The sequence below is a fragment of the Lynx rufus genome, unplaced genomic scaffold, assembly GCF_022079265.1.
Source record: "Lynx rufus isolate CCGP_SWC_20201006 ecotype Redwood Valley unplaced genomic scaffold, mLynRuf1.p SCAF_8, whole genome shotgun sequence".
NCBI classification, from domain to species: Eukaryota; Metazoa; Chordata; class Mammalia; order Carnivora; family Felidae; genus Lynx; species Lynx rufus.
Window position 1 is genome coordinate 15,891,313 of NW_025814896.1, and position 16,021 is coordinate 15,907,333.

Below are 16,021 nucleotides of genomic sequence, written 5' to 3' on the forward strand. Positions count from 1 at the left end.
ACCGTGCAGGAGTCCACCAGCGTTTGTGCACGCGTGAATCAGCGCTTAGGGAGTCGATGATGGTGGGCACTGAGTGTCTCTGTGTGCAGGTCTGAGAGTGTGTGCCATCTGAGTGTACAAGTGTCTGTGTGTGTGAATTCTAGGACATCTGTAAGGAGTGTGGGTACGTGAGTGTATGTGCCTGTCTGAACGTCTCTGTGGGTCTGTGTGGGATCTGGGGGTCTCCTTCTGTGACCAAGGGGGTCCCTGTTTTTTGCTCTGCATCTTGTCCCCCCCCCCATCTCCATAGGAGTCTGTTGTGTGTCTGTGGATGTATCTACCTCTGCAGGTCTTGTGTGAGAGTCTGAGGGTGTCTGTAGGTGTATCTACCTGTGTGGGTCTCTCGAGTCTGTCTGAGGGTGTCTGTGGATTGATTCCGCAAGTGTCTCTATGAGTGAGTGAGCGAGTCTGTGGGAGCACCTGCCGGGGTGTATGTATGAGTCTGAGGGTGTCTGTGGTGTAGCTCGCACAGTGAATGCAGTCGTGTGGGAGCCTGTCTGAGCTCCTCTGCGGGTTCATGTGTTAATCTGAGGGTCTCCGTGGGAGGCTGAGCGCTGTGCGCCGGTCGCTCTGAGTGTGTCCCCTCTGAGCCTGTGTGTGCCCCGGGTGAGGCCTCTGTCGGTAGGTGATGGACGCCTGCATCCTGGGCGAGTCTGAGGGCTGAACGTGGGGTTGGGACAGAGTGGGGGAGGGGGGCACGGCCCCGGGACTGGGGCGCAACCCTTCCCTTCCGCTCCTCTCGCGGGGCGCGCACACCTGCCGGGCTGGGGGCGGCGAGGAGGGGCCCCACCCGAGCCCTCCAGGCTCCCACGCCCCCGCGCGCGGCGCCCCCTCCCCCGGGCAGCGCCGATTGGCTGCGGCGGCCGCTCCGAGCCCGCCCCGCGCGGCCGGCTGGGGGCGCCGCGGGCCAGAGCGCTGCGCCGCCACCTCCGTCGCCGCCGCCGCCGCCGCCGCCGCCACCACCGCTGCCGCCGCCGCCGGGAGCACAGCGCGCCTCGGGCTCCGCGCGCCGCCCGCTCCCGGCCCGCCCGCCGCCCGCCGGCCCCGCCGCGCCCGCCAGCCCCGCCGCGGAGCCCCGGCCTAGCCCCGGGCCGCCGCCACCACGCCGCGCGCCGTACTCCGCGTTAAGAATGGGGCGGCCAAGCTGCCCAAGCCGCCCGCCGCCGCCGCCGCCGCCGCGGCCGAGGCTCCGGGCGCCGGCGCCGGCATGGAGCGCTCGCAGAGCCGCCTCAGCCTGTCCGCCTCCTTCGAGGCGCTCGCCATCTACTTCCCGTGCATGAACTCCTTCGACGACGAGGACGCGGGTAAGCGCGCCGCCCGCCCCCGATCCCCGGGGCGGTGTGTGTGTGTGGGGGGGGGGGGGGCGGAGGTGGTCCCGGGAGCCGGGGCCGGAGGCCCCCTGCCCGACCGGGTGCGCCCTAAGAGGGGGCCACTCTCTCCACCCCATTGGCAGTCCCGCTCGGGATACGCCCCCACCCACGAGGCCTCAAGGTCTAGAGCTGCGGTGCCTTCTAGCCTCCAGCCGTCCCCAGGGACCCCGAGCTCCTCTGCATTCACCCCTTTCCCGCAGGTGGGCCCGTGGGGTCGCCCGGACCAGCTCTCTTTACTCACCCGAGCCTGCCGGGTGCCCCCTGTCTTGTCCCTGGATCCGACCTGCCGCCCTCCCTGAGCCTCCCGCCTGTGGTGCCCACTCCTCGAGCCCCGGGGCTTTGGCAGCCTCACCCCTGGGGCTCTGACGCGCCCCCCGCCGTTGGAGGTGGCGCGCAGACCTTACTTCTCCATCTTTGTCTTGCCTGCATCCAGAGGCTCCCTGGCCAAGACCCCCGCCCTGCGCCCAAGGCCTTGAGCGTCCCCATTTGTCTCTCCTCTTCTTCCCCCAGAAGCTGGGGCTCCGGACTCCTGGTTCCTATCAGACTGGGGCGGGCCGCGGGAAGACTGGCCGGGTGCGGCCTTTCCTCCCCGCTCGTCCTGGAAGGAGACGTAGGGCGGCGCCAACTCCTCACCTGCGCACCCTCCGGAGTGTGCCCGGCCCCTGGGTGCTCTTGTCCCTGGAGTAGCCCCTTTGGGTGGGCTGAACCCGGTCACCATCCGGCGGCCCGAACCTCGCGCTCCCGGGCCTGCGCGCAGCCTCAGCCAGAGCCCGAGGGGCGGGGAAATGTAGGGAAACCTGCTCTTTGGGGCCCTGGGATCGGGAAGAGGGAACGTGAGGGCTCCGGATCTGTTTCCGCGGTGAAGTAGCGAATCCACCAACAGGTGGGGCAACTAGAGGGCTTGGGTGAGAGTTCCCCAAAGAGTGCCAGATTGGGAGTCAGCATCAGGTTCCAGTCTTGCTTCTCAGCTTATTAGCTGTGACCTTGGGCAAGTCATGTCACTCCTAGCCTCCATATCCCCATCTGTAAAATGGGATGGCAGTCCCTCAGACACGGGGTGCAGTTAAAAATGTTTTCTGAAAATCTGAGGTAACAGAAGCTGAACATCTGAGAGTGAGTTCAGCGAGAGGACAAAAACGAGAGGGGTGTAGGTGGTGGGGAGTAGCAAAATGGTTTCACGGACACTTTTGAGAACCTGATGAAAATATGAACTGTCTCTTCAAAACATACACATACGAACCATCCTCAAAATTTTGTCTGCAGTGTTAGGGAGTCTATGGGTCCTGCTTAAGACTTCCTGCCTGCAGAGACCCTTGTCTGGTCACCGAGTTATCTGGTGAGACATGGGATGGAGCCATGGGTAATGGGTGCTCATGTCCTCCTGCTAGAGCAAGAGGCAGGTGGAGAAAAGGTTCTCCAGAAGAATTTGTTGGCCAAGTGAATGGATTGGGTGTGTGTGTGTGTGTGTGTGTGTGAGACAGATTCCCCACAGACCTAGAGTTGGGAGTAGGGTAAATACGATTACTGCAAAACCATTGTACACAATCACCATTTTATGGAAAAAAAATAACCGAGGCTCAGAGGGTTAACTTATCCCTTGATGTAGCTGAGGGAGGTCATTATTCTGGCCAGGTAAGGAGGTATGGAGGGGCTGTGCAACACAGTGGCCTCCACTGGAGGAAATCAGGTTAGCATGAGGGCTGGGAGAGGGATCCCCACCAGCAGAAGTGAGATGATGCTTCCACCTTTCACTTAATGGTCAAGGACTCTCCTGAAGTTCAATAGGCTACCTGGTCTCAAGAGGCAGGTTGGGCAGGAGCATGGGTTTGGAGGTGCAGGGACAGGGACAATGGCAGGGACAGTTAGGTTTTTCTCCTAAGTCGTATCCCATGTCATGGGTCAGACGCCTTGGTTATTATTGCTGGTTGCAGGCAAGTTGTTCCGATTTCACTTAAGTCAGAATAGAGTCCTTGATGTTATAATAGAGATTTAAAAAAAAAAAAGATCCTACCTGATGTTTTTTCCAGCAAGTTTCTTCAAATTCTTGTCTTGGACTCGGAAGAGACCTAGAAATCATCCTGTCCAACCCCTTTTGGAGCTCAAGTGGATGAGTGTATATGTGTGTGTGTGTGTGTGTGTGTGTGTGTGTGTGTGTGTGTGTAACCCAAGGTCATCCAATGAGGTAGGCATAGAGCTGAGACTAAAATCAGGTTTCCAGTTCTCTTTCCAGTAAACTACTAGCCCTCTGTCTGAAAGAGGATTTTTTAAAAAACTAAATCTCACTGTGTAGAAAATGGTTCCCAGGTGAGGAGGCCCCAGGGAACGGCTGCCAGCCAAGAGTTTGGTTTGGGCATCTTGTGCTCATTGTCTGCTCATCTTAAGGGATGCTTTGAGTTTGGGAGGGGGAGGGAGAAAGTCAAGTTTCATTTCCGGAAGACTAATGAGTGTCTGGTAAAAATCAGAAGTAGGAAACATTGTCTTGGTGCTTAATTTCTCTTGTTCTTCTCAAAGTCATTAATTTTCTCCTAAAAAAAGCCTTTTGGATTTATTCTTTTAGAACAGCACCGTGCTGAACTAATTTCTAAAAGCAGTTTGAATAATCTATCACCTGCTAGACAGAGACTGCTTCAGTAGGAGGGCTATCAGAACTGGCTTCCCTCTGCCTTCCACTGCCCTGATCCCTCCTCCCCTGGCCCATGAATGCAGGGCTGTCTGATGGCTTAGAGGTGTGTCCCTGATGGCTTCTGGCTCATCTAGATGCCTCCTCTTTGATGCTGCTTCCAAATCCTATTGAATGCATCGTGTCCATCACCCAGGTTGAGCCAGAGCCATCTTCAGGGTTCACCTGCACCTTCAGCTGGTTTCCTGAGAAACTGTGTGAGGAGAAGTCTATTTCATTAGTCTTAACTGGGCCAGAGTACTTTCCTGCATCGGGCTTGGGAGGCTTGGACATTTTGTGAGCATAGGAAGCTGCTCCTTCCTCTCACCCTGTTCTAGCCACCCTAAAGCTCAGGATGCCGGTCATTGAAGATTCCTAGAATTCTTCCCAAGGAGCATCTCTGCCCCAACCTTGCACTCTGAACTCATTTCTTATGCTGCTTTTGTCCCTTTTCCAAAGATGCTGGGGGCTTCAGAGAGACATGGACTGGGGGGCATTTTCCTGTACATATCTTCATTGCTCAGCCTCGCTGGCTCTGGGTTTGTAATTGGGGAGTTAGATACATGACCTCAGCTTTTTCATCTGAATGAGGGAGAAAGTAATAGTGTGGACTGCATAGGGTCAACAGTTTTTAAATTATTACCTTTTGATAGGCATCCTCCTACACATTTTAAATATATTATTTTAATTCTTTTGTCATAGCAACCCTATAAAATTAACATTTAACATCCCCATTTTCAGATAAGAAAACTGAGGCACAGAGAGTATTTGTTCAAGGTCACTCAGCCAAGAAGTGAGGGAGTTAGGATTTGAACTTGAGCGATCTGACTGAAACATCTATGCTTTTGATTATTACATTGTTTTTGCCATGCAAAGGGCTTAGTACGGTATCTGGCACTGGGTAGGCTCGCGATACCTGTTAGCTATTATCAAATTATCAAATAAGATTTGTTTCTGAGCATGACTGTAAACTAGCATCTGTGGGATTCTCAAAATGTTAGCTTTCATAATTTTTGTAAGCTAATTTAATTGCATTGTGAAAGCTATTAAGGCAGAGTTGGGCCCTCTTTCTTGGCAGCGGTTTAAAGATGGGGATTTGGGGGACTTGCTTGTGGAACAAGAGGGTGGGGAGCAGTCCAGCTCCCTGTTTCCCTGTTCTTCCTTAACAGTTAATTTTCTTCACATCTATTGTCTTAGCCTTGCTACGGTGCTTTGGGGCACTGCTGGGGAGTAAGGGTATCTCCACTTTACAACAAATACCAAAGGCGGTTGTTAACATCAGGGTCTGGAATTGAGGATGGTGTCCCTGAGTCTGACCAAGTGGTTTCGGCATCCAATTCTCCCTGGCCTGGGAGAAGGGCGGAGAAGCGGGAGCAGCCAGCTCTGATTTGCCCATAGGATGCTTCGATCCAGCACTGGAGAAAGTTGCCATGGCAACACCGGGCCGGCTACCAGTCCCTCGCTTAGCGGTTAGGGCCACATCTCTGGGCTGCAAAGCCCTTCACTGCACCGCCTTCTTCCGCTCAGGCCAAATCTGGTGGGTGGGGCGGCATGGTGGATGGATCCCACAAACTAGGACCAAAGCCCACTCCCGTTGTTTTTGGAGAGGGGGAAATAGAGGGGTTTGTCTGAGTTTCTTCTCCTGGATTGTGGGGCGGAGATGCCTATATCCTGCCAGACAGATCCCGGCAGGGGGAGTTAGAGCTCTCATTCTTGCCCCCACCCCAGGCACCTGGAAGGACAGCACTGGACCTCCTTCCCCACCCCCAATCTACTCCATTTGGCAGAGTTTTCTTTCCCAGACCAAGTGCTAACTTTTGTCCTTGAAATTTGACCTGAGCTTTCTCTGAGAAACAAAACGTCCTGCTGTCCCACCCCTTCCCGCTGAGTTGGTGGGTGGGAACAGTGCTTCAGCCTCAGAGCAGGACTAGGACTGAGTGGATAAGGGGGAAAGGTGAGGGAGAGGCCTTAAAATATCCTTCAGGATCAGGTCCACTTGAGGTGTGAGGCTGAGGTTTTGAAGCCTCCATTCCCACCCGTTTTTCTAGGGCAGGCCACTTTCTGTCCCCCTCAGTCCCCTCCCTCAATTTACCACCAAGTGCTGTAATCTTCTGTATGTTTGGGGAGTTGTGCAGAACTCTTACAGATTTGGGTAACTGAGGCCTGGTAAAGAATTGAACCAATTTTTTTCATGGTTCATATCACAGGGTGGGGTGAGAGTATGGACCCAAACTACTTTATCTGAGTCAAATTATCCTGAAAGAAGCATCTCAGAAGAATCGGGTGCATGGGGATTCACTCCTTCCCCCACTACCCAGATCATTGCCCTGCAGAACTGCCTTGATGCCTTGAGAGCTCTTTCCTTAAATCCCTCTCCCTCAGACACCCCCCTTCCCTGTCCCCAAGCAGCCAGACTCATGGCTCCTGCTTCCTTGAGTTTGCAGTTGCCCGAGGCCTGTCTGGTTCTGTTTGGTGGGAAGCGGGAAGCGGGAAGAAGGGCTCCATCCACCTCGGCTCCCTCTGCAGGTGGCGCTCTGCCTCCCTCCCCACCCGTCCTCCTGGCAGGCTGAGTGAGGGCGGGGCGGAGGTGTGGAGGAGAGCGGGAGTGTGAGAGCGCCTCCGTGTCAGCTGACCTCTCCAGGCTCTGGGCCTTTTACTTTGCCTCCTCTACCGTCTTTTCATTTTGGCTTTGACAACCATCGCTTCAGCGTTTCTTTTAAGAATTGTTGGAGAGGTGCCAGTCTGGGCAATGTGCTCAAAAGGGTGCAAACACGTCCTGCGCTGTAACCTGTGCCCCCCACCCTGTTCCAGGGCTACTTGCAATCTCCCTGTCTTACTGTCACCCCCGTCCTACTGTCAGATCTCCAGTGCGGCACCCCCCCCCCCCCCCGCACCAGTCACCTGGAGAGACCACATTGCAATCCACTGTCTCCCCTACCGGTTACTCCATGGGGCTAGCATTGGACTCTACTATGGCTCTGGGGCCTCAGGCAGGTCCTTTAACCCTCCTGAGCCTCGGTTTCCTCTTCTGGAAAAAGGGTTAAATATCCTGTCTAGCATCTCTTAGGGTTATAAAAATAAAATGATTGAAAGTCTTGCTTGGCTGTGCTCCGTGCTTTCCCTGATCTTACCGAATTCTATAGCAACCAGAAAGGTAGCTACTGTTACAGATGTACCCATTTTGCTGATGGGGAAAAGCCAAGCGGCTTAGAGTAGTTTAATGACTTTCTTGGGTTGCACAGTGGTGATTCACAAACTGAGATGTGTTGACTCCAGAGGCCACCCTCTGCCTCTTGGCATGAAATGAGATTCCAGGTGGGAGAGGGCTGTGTATGCCCTGGGGGCTGTGCTCGTGCTAACAAAACAGCAAGTGACAGAGGCTGGGGTGTGGAGTCTTGTTCAGATTCAGATATGCCCCTCCAGCATCTGCCATTCCACCCCAGTCCACTGGATTGCCTTTCTGGCCATCATTTCCTGGATGATCCCCATCACGGGGCTGTGCCTGGCCTCCTTGAAGAATCCAGTTGTCTGCCCTGGCCCTGGGGGCCGAGCCGTCACCTGCCTCTCCAGACCGATGTAGGCCAGTGCTGGATTATATTTAACGCTGTGCTATTTCTACTTGACAGCTCTAGAGCGCCATCCCCCCTCCCCTTTCTCCTTCCTCCCTCCTCCCTTTCTGATTCACTCGGAAACTGACGTGGCTGATGTCAGTGCCTTATTCTTAGCCCCCGTAATTGTAACTGCATTTAGCAGTGCGCACTTCATTAACAGTTTCTGCGATGGGGGAGTGAGGTGACTGCGTGCCTGGGTAGGGACCTGGTGGGGGTGAGGAGGGGGCAGCTGCTGCAGGACCCTGGCCAGCTGCAGCTTCTGGATGGACCAGCTGGGTGGCTTCTAGGCCTGGCCTCCCAAGACTGGCACTCTTAGAAGGAACCTTGGAGAGCATCTAGTCCTTCCCTCATTAGGCAGGGAAGGAAACTGAGGCTCAGAGAGGCAGAATGGCTTGCCAGAGTCACATGTTCCAGATCCAGGGCTCTGGCCTCTGAGTCCAGGTTTTCTTCTTTGGCATTTACTTATTCAACTAATATTTAACTAGCTGCTCAGTGCCAAACAGTATTCTAAGTGCTGAGGACATATGAGGGAACAAGGCAGACATGGTTTCTGCTCTCATGGAGTTATGTTCTGGGGTGGGGGAAACAGACAATAAACAGGAAGCAATTAAAATATAAGTAATTTCAGGGGCGCCTGGGTGGCGCAGTCGGTTAAGCGTCCGACTTCAGCCAGGTCACGATCTCGCGGTCCGGGAGTTCGAGCCCCGCATCAGGCTCTGGGCTGATGGCTCAGAGCCTGGAGCCTGTTTCCGATTCTGTGTCTCCCTCTCTCTCTGCCCCTCCCCCGTTCATGCTCTGTCTCTCTCTGTCCCAAAAATAAATAAACGTTGAAAAAAAAAATTTTAAAATATAAGTAATTTCAGATTGTGTTAAGTGAAATGAAAATAAAACTGATGGGATAGAAGATAACAATAAGTAAGGTAGTCAGGGAAGACTCACTGAGGAAGTGACATTTGAGTTGAGGCCTAAATGATGAAGAGCCAGCAGTGGGAATCTGAGAGCGTAGAGTGATCTAGGCAGAGACAACCACTGGTGCAAAGGCCCTGAGGTCAATGTGAGCTTGGGTGTTTGTGGAACAAAAAGTGTGGTTTCATAGAATGGATGAGGGGACACAAGGTCAGAGAAGTAAGCTGGGGGCAGATCGCTCAACCTTGCAGACAGTAAAGAGTATCAGGTGGGGAAACCGGGTCCAGAGGGGGAAGAGAAAAGGCCCTCCATCTGTGTAAAGTCAGAGAGAGAAGCCAAGAACTCATGCCTCCTGAATCCCTGTCTATTTTATCCCTTAGACATAGGTGGCTGTGCCTTTAAATGCATCGCGTGGCTTCGTTTCACATTGTAGCTGGAGGGCACTGTGGAGTCTGGGCAGGGCTCCTGCTCCGCCCTCCCTTGCATGCCCACCTCCCCTCCTTGAGTCTTACCTGACCCAGCTTCATAGCTCCTCAGGCTGATGTAGCTGTGAAAGACCCCAGGGAGCTTCTGTTTTGCGACAGAGAGAACGTGGCTTTGGAATCCAACAGACCTGAATTTTCATCCTGCTTCTGCCACTTCTAAATTGTGTGACTTTGGGCAAGTGGCTTCAGCTCTCTAGGGCTCCATTTCCTCATCTGTACAATGGGGGAATAGTAAGTTCTTCAAAGGGTTATCATGAGGAATAAGTGGTGTGATGCCCAGGATGCACCTAGTCCAGAATGGGCATGTGGAATGAAGGTTTCCTCGGTTATAGGGATGAATGAGATTGTGTGTTCCATGCTGAGCGCATAGTAGATGCTCTGTTAGGGGTAGCTGCTGCAGTTGTGGCTATTCCTGTCCGTTTCAGTGGGTCACAGTCACCTAAGGGGCTTGTTAAAACTCAGATTGCTGGGTGCCGCCCCAGCGTGTCTCATTCAGCCTGGAGTAGAAGCTGAGACTCTTCATTTCTACCAAGTTCCCAGATGATGCTGATACCAATGCTGCTAGTCCAGGGACCCTGCCTTGGGAACTACTGGGTTAGAGAAAAAAGCTGGAGAGAAATGAAGGGTTCTTAACATAGGATGTCTCCTGGCTACCTGTGTCTTAGATGCTGGGACATTGGGTACCAAATTCAGTAGCTGGGAATAGTCTTCGGGCGTTCCTGTCTCCAGCACATGGTCTCAGATCAAATGAGCCTCAGATGCTGCCCTGCTTTGTACCGGTTTAACGTGTGGGACCCCATAAATCCTTTTGGAAGTCATCTGTATAAATGATAAACGAGTCAATGTGAATAACACATTGGGCCTTAATATCCTTTTGTGGGATATTGGATTCAGTTCTGGGGATTCTGAGGGGTTCAAGTCTAGTGCCTTTACCAGAGGGAACAGGACACAGTCCCTTTCCTGAATTGGAGAAAGGCAGGGCTATGTCTTAAAACCGGCAGGTTCATTTGAGGACAAGCCTCTGCTGGGAAAAAGTAAATCAAAGGAATCATCGATGTTGAGGGGCAAAATGCTGGGAAATGCTACCAAGGGAATTTACTGAGTCAGTTAATTTAGATGTGTCTAAGAAAAGGGTCTCTGGTAATTTTCTAAGGAAGGTTGAGATTTAGCTCAGGTTGGAGGTCGTGGGGGACAAACCTTATGATGTGATAAGATTCCCACCCAGTCCCATAAAACTCGGAGTCTGAAGACCAAGGCATTTACAAATAGTTTCCAGGTGGGACTCGTCTGAAACTGATAGGAAGGAGTCTCCGGGAGAGGGGGCTCAGGGACGGAAAGGAGGACGGGCTTTGGCTTTGAGTCTCTGCCATGTACCGGCTGTGTCTCTTGACTACGATATGTAACTCTTATGTGCAGCCTCATCTTTTGCAAAATGGAGTGAATAACTCCTACCTTGTGAGACTTAGAGGTAACCTACGTACTACCCATAGGGCATCCGGGAGATGGAAGCTACTGCCTGGGTGCAGGATGGGCGGGATGGGGGGGGGTGGGGCTTCACACCCGGGGTCTGGACTCATGGCTCTGCTCTGGTTTGCCGGCGTTCGCTGTGTGCTGAGTGGAGCCCAAGAGGCTGCACGAGGAATCAGGGAAGAGGTCTCCATTCAGCCGCTGAATTTCAGCATCTTCTACAACCACTTCCCTTTGTCTTTTGGGCCTCAGAATGCCCATCTGCAGAAGGAGGGTCTGTTTAGGCACAACCAGAGTCTTCCAGAAAACAGAGGACACTTGTCCAGATCCTCCCCACCCCCCATCTCCTCCTTTGCATTCCGACCCTGCTCAGCCCCTCTGTGGTCATTTTTATCCCCAGAGTATCCCACCTGGCACCATTTCTCTCTAGCTGGTCCTTGGCTGATTGGTCATTGAATAATTTTGAAAAGATTAAGTGCTATTTGGAGTAGGCAATAAATGCAGATGGTGCGGCATTAAAAATTTTTTTTGTTTACTTTTCAGAGAGAGAGAGAGAGAGAGAGAGTCAGTGCTGGAGGGGCAGAGAGAGGCAGAAAAAGAATCGCAAGCAGGCTCTGAGCTGTCAGCACAGAGCCCGATGTGGGACTCAAACTCACAAACCGCGAGATCTTGACATGAGCCGAAACCGAGTCAGCTGCTTAACTGACTGAGCCACCCAGGCGCCCCTAGATGGTGCAGCATTTTAACGTTTATTTATTTTTGAGACAGAGAGAGAGAGAGCATGAACAGGGGAGGATCAGAGAGAGGGAGACACAGAATCCGAAACAGGCTCCAGGCTCCGAGCTGTCAGCCCAGAGCCCGACGCGGGGCTCGAACTCACGGACCGTGAGATCATGACCTGAGCCGAAGTCGGCCACTTAACCGACTGAGCCACCCAGGCACCCCAGTGGTGCAGCATTTTAAAAGCACGCAAAGTATCCAATGAAAACTGTCCTGGATGCCTCCATCTTCTGACTCTCCTGCCCCGTCCCCAGGACAAACACTGTTTCCAGCTCTTTCTGCTGTTACTGATGATACGTTACAGTGAAAAAGCCAGACCTCACCAATGACACCCAAGGAAGCTGGGCTCCCACCTCAGCCACCCAGTCCTACTCCTAATACCATTGCGGTCTTTTAGGCTGCCAGCTTCTTCTTTATTTTCCAGTTAGCAGATTCTTATCTTTTTTTAAATGTTTATTTATTTTTGAGAGAGAGACACACACAGAGCACAAGCTGGGGGGCAGGGGGGAGAGGCGGGCAGAGAGAGAGGGAGACACAGAATCTGAAGCAGGATCCAGGCTCTGAACTGTCTGCACAGAACCTGAAGTGGGGCTCAAACTCACAAACCGTGAGATCGTGACCTCAGCTGAAGTCAGACGCTTAACCGACTGAGCCACCCAGGCGCCCCATCCAGTTAGCGGATTCTTATTAAGCACTTATGGTGGTGGTTAGCTCTGCGTCAGGCACTGTGAAGGTTTGAGAGTAGTCAGACTAGGCAGTGTAGCTTGGTGGGGTTTATGATGCAGACTCTGCAGCCAGATGGCCTGGGTTTGAATACTGGCTTTGCTGCTTATTGGCTGTGTGACCTTGAGCAAGTTACTTAACTTCTCTGAGCCTCAGTTTCCTTAACCATAAAAAGGGGTTAATAATAGCTCCTCCCTTCCCTGAAGGTATGATGAGGATCAAATGAGTAAGTATTTGTAAAGTGCTTTGTAGAGAGCCCACACACAGCAAAAGTGTGTCAAGAGTGTAAGCTATTACTATCTTGGAGCCTCCAAGCTGGGAGTCTCTCTGAGGTCATCTGTTCGTCTTCATTGAGGCCCAGAGAAGGATCGCCTGGTTTGGCCAAAGCCTCACAGCAGGTCTGTGGCAAAGCCAGGAATAGAGCTGATGTTTTTGGATTCCTAGCCAGGGCCTTTTCCTCTCCTGTGAGGTGCCCCAAGTGGCCACTGTGGACCCTGTCTGCACCTGAAGCTTTAAGTCCTCACCCTGCATCTCCAACACTCAATGTCCCTGGGAATTGCTGCCTGGAGTTGCCTGGGGAGTGGGTGGGAGGATGTGTCACTAATTGGGGCCTGTAATGGAAATTAATTAGTTCCTCAGCAAATGTCTCAAGAAACATCTTTCATCTGCCTGGGCCCAACATCAAGACTGAACCAGGCGCCTCTGGGCCCCAGGCCAGGACCAACCCATCCCAAGCCATCTGGCCCCCGGAATCTGCCACTTCTGCCCAGCCTCTGTTGGGTGTGCTCAGTTCTGGGAGAGGGACCCCCACACAGGAAGTTTGGCCCTGTTGGGAATCAAGTGGGTGCCACTAGCTCCGGAGAAATGAGCATGCGGAGTGTTCTTAGGCTCCTCCCAGGAGTCTTCAAGTTGAAAAGAATGCAGGGGAGGGAAGAACTCTTCCTTCCTGTTGCTGAGCCTGAGACTTGGGCTCTTGTGCAGGTGATGTGCTGTGCAGTCCTTTCAGGGGAGGCCTATAAGAGGGATGCACGATGGGCAGGAAAAGAGGCAGCTAAAGGTGGGCACTCAGCTGTGGGCTAGCCTCAGCCTGATTTGCGGGAAGCTCTAGGGAGCAGGTGGCATTGCAGAGTTGACCGGCCTCCTGCACTCCCATATCAGTCGGTCATTGGCTGTGGGCAGTCCCCAAAGGTCAGGACATAACTCTTGGGGCAAGGCAGCTCCCATTAGCTAAGGGCAGTTCAAAGAAGGGGCAGCTGTGAGCCAGCACCTGCAGCTACTCACAGAAGCTATGGGATGGCTGTCCTGCTTGGTGAAGGCGATCTGGCTAGGCTGGATCCCCCCACTGACCGTCTGGAAACTTCTGGCTGAGCAGTGTCCACCCCTAATTCAGGTGACCCTCTCCACAGCCCCACAAGGTGTGTACGATGATCATGGTAGGTGGGCTGGAACAATCAAGGATCTGGATGGACTCTTGACTTGGCCACAGTCACACAGCTAGCGAAGGGTAGGACAGGGCTTCAAATCCAGGTCTGCCTCCAACACTTACGGTCTTTTCCAACATTCTGTACTGCATTTCATTTTTTTCATGAATGTATTTGTATGTTTCATGTTTCTTAGTGGGCTTCTAAGTACCTCTCTGAAGGGTGTCTGTCTTGATGTTCAAGCCCTTTGGGTTTGACAGAACATTTTTGTCTGTTTGAATTCACCTGATCCTCTTGGAAAATTGACCCTGTTTCCAGAGAGGTGGGCAAAGGCCCCAATAGGCTGCCTGAAGAGAAGGGTTAAGGGATAGCTGATTTGTCATGAAATGAGCCCTGGATTTGAGACCCCATTTCTGCCAGTTTGCCAATTGAATGACCATGGGCTCCTCTTTGAGCCTTGCTTTCCTCTTTAGATGAACAAGTCCATGGCTGTAAGCCACAGGTAACCCTGAAGGTATTCTAATAATACTGCACATAGCAAGGACTTGGCAAGGTTTTGACTGGGGTGGGGGTGGGGAGTTCGAAACCAGAGCTGACCTCTGCAGTGTGTGTGCAGGGAATAGTCTCAAATTAAGGCCTGCAAATGGGCACAGTGACACCCTGCTGTCCAGGTTTGGGTTCCCCCAGAAGCAGTTCCTGAAACAAGGCTTTGAATAAGTATTAGGATGGACCACATGAAATCGCCATTTTTAGGAGTCAAACAGACGCGTAGCAATTGTACACAGTTTGTGTGGTTCACAGAGGTGATCACTGAAAACTTCAGGAGAGGTGTGAGAGAAAGTGAGTTAGGGAACGAAGTGATATCAGCCCCTGACTGAGGGCAAGCAGGGTTAAATCTTGCTGGGGGCTTCTGGAAGATTGTATAAAGGGACAGACAGTGGTTATTTTAGTCTTTGTGGACCATAAGGTGTCTCTTACCACTGCTGTTACACAGTTGGAGCTCGAAAGCAGCCAGAGAGAATATGTAAATGGATGAGTGAGGCTGTGTTCTAATAAAACTTTATTTACAACAATAAGCAGTGAGCTAATTTAACTCCTGGGTGGTAGTTTGCAGACCCCTGGAGCAGAACAGGCACCCCGGTTATCCCACCCAGGGGTGAGGGAGCTGGGGTATGTATACAGCAGTTCCTGTCAGTCAGTGGTTGAAGGCCGTGGGGGTTGGGCTGGGGAGTATTTGTTGCTGTCCTTTCCCGCCTGCCACAGGTGGTAGCCCTCCAGCTACGAAGTCTAGTTTCTGGCAACAGGAAGTCAGGCCAGTGGTCACTGACGGTAGTAAAGGTCCAGGACAGGGGACCAACAACATCGCTTATGCCAGTTTTGGGGGATGGCTGTGTTTGGAAGAGTGTACTGGAAAGAGAATGGCAGAATGAACAGGAAAACACATTGGGGGGGGGGCAGATTATTTTTTAACTTCTTATTTCCAGGCTTTCCAGCCATTTGTTACTTTTAGGCAAAGACTGGCTCCTCCATTCTTGGCAGTCTAGTTTGCGCTTTCTACCTCCATGCCTCTGCTTCAGCAGTTTCCTTTTCTGGGACGCCTTCCCCCTCCTCCTTCAGGGCTCCAATGCCACCGCCTCCAGGAAGTACACTTCTCTTTTCTCACAGGGAGTTGATCACTCCTCCTGGGCAATCACAGCACTTCTCTCTCTCACAGGCGGTTGCAGAATGTGGTTTCTGTCATTTTTCCACTGCCACACCAAGAGCTCCTCCGGATCAAGGACTGTGTGATTCCCTGTCTGTATCCCACCTCAGGGGCATTGATTTGGGAAAGGTGGAGCTGAATCCCAAACCCCCCCCCCCTCCTATGCTCCCTACCACCTCCGTTTCTCCCTCTTTTCTGCCAGTAGTTGCTGTTGACAAGGCCCTGTCCTAGGTGCTGATGACCCAAGAAAAATCCAGTCTTAATCTGTCCCTTAAACTCTCATGGAGTTTACTGTCTGGTGGGGGGAGGGGCTAGGCATTAGATTACCCAAAGGAATAACTAATAATTTGTCCACTACTGTGGTAAGTGCCGTACGGGACAAGTGGGGGGTGCCGGGAAAGGCTCTGGCTGGGAGAACTGACCTGCCCTGGGTTGGGGAGTGCAGGGAAGGGGCCAGCTAAGCTGAGATCTGAGGGATGAGTTGGCCAAGTAGGGGAGGGGGGACCCGAGACAGAATGCCATCCATATGCAGAGAGGACGGACTTGGAAGTCAGCTAAGGGAGTAAAGGGTCGAATCCTTGATTCTCTCAGTCTGTATGGCTGTCTCCCCTTTTCTCCTCTTTGCCACATAAATGGGAGATATTAACTGTAATTGCTACAACATGGCAGAATTATGGGTAGTTTGGTCTTTTTTTTTTTTTTGTAGTTTCCAAATTTTCTACAATGGATATGTCATGGTGAAAATTGAGAGCTTTAGTCTGGAGACCTATCCCCACTGGTAGTTGTGTGACCTTAACCATGTCATTTAATCACATGGTACTTCTCCTTCCCTCTCTGTAAAATGGGAAGAATATAGTG

General features: G+C 52.5%; 1 protein-coding gene across 2 annotated transcripts in view; it reads left to right on the plus strand.

Annotated features, from left to right (window-relative positions):
• The first annotated feature begins 1,246 nt into the window (after nucleotides 1–1,246).
• RIMS4 (regulating synaptic membrane exocytosis 4) overlaps nucleotides 1,247–16,021 on the plus strand; it is a 59,295-nt gene continuing 44,520 nt past the window's right edge. For both annotated transcript variants that reach the window (XM_047069788.1, XM_047069789.1), the window contains exon 1: nucleotides 1,247–1,343. In XM_047069788.1, coding sequence (XP_046925744.1) covers nucleotides 1,247–1,343 — 97 coding nt within the window. The remainder of the gene's footprint in view (nucleotides 1,344–16,021) is intronic.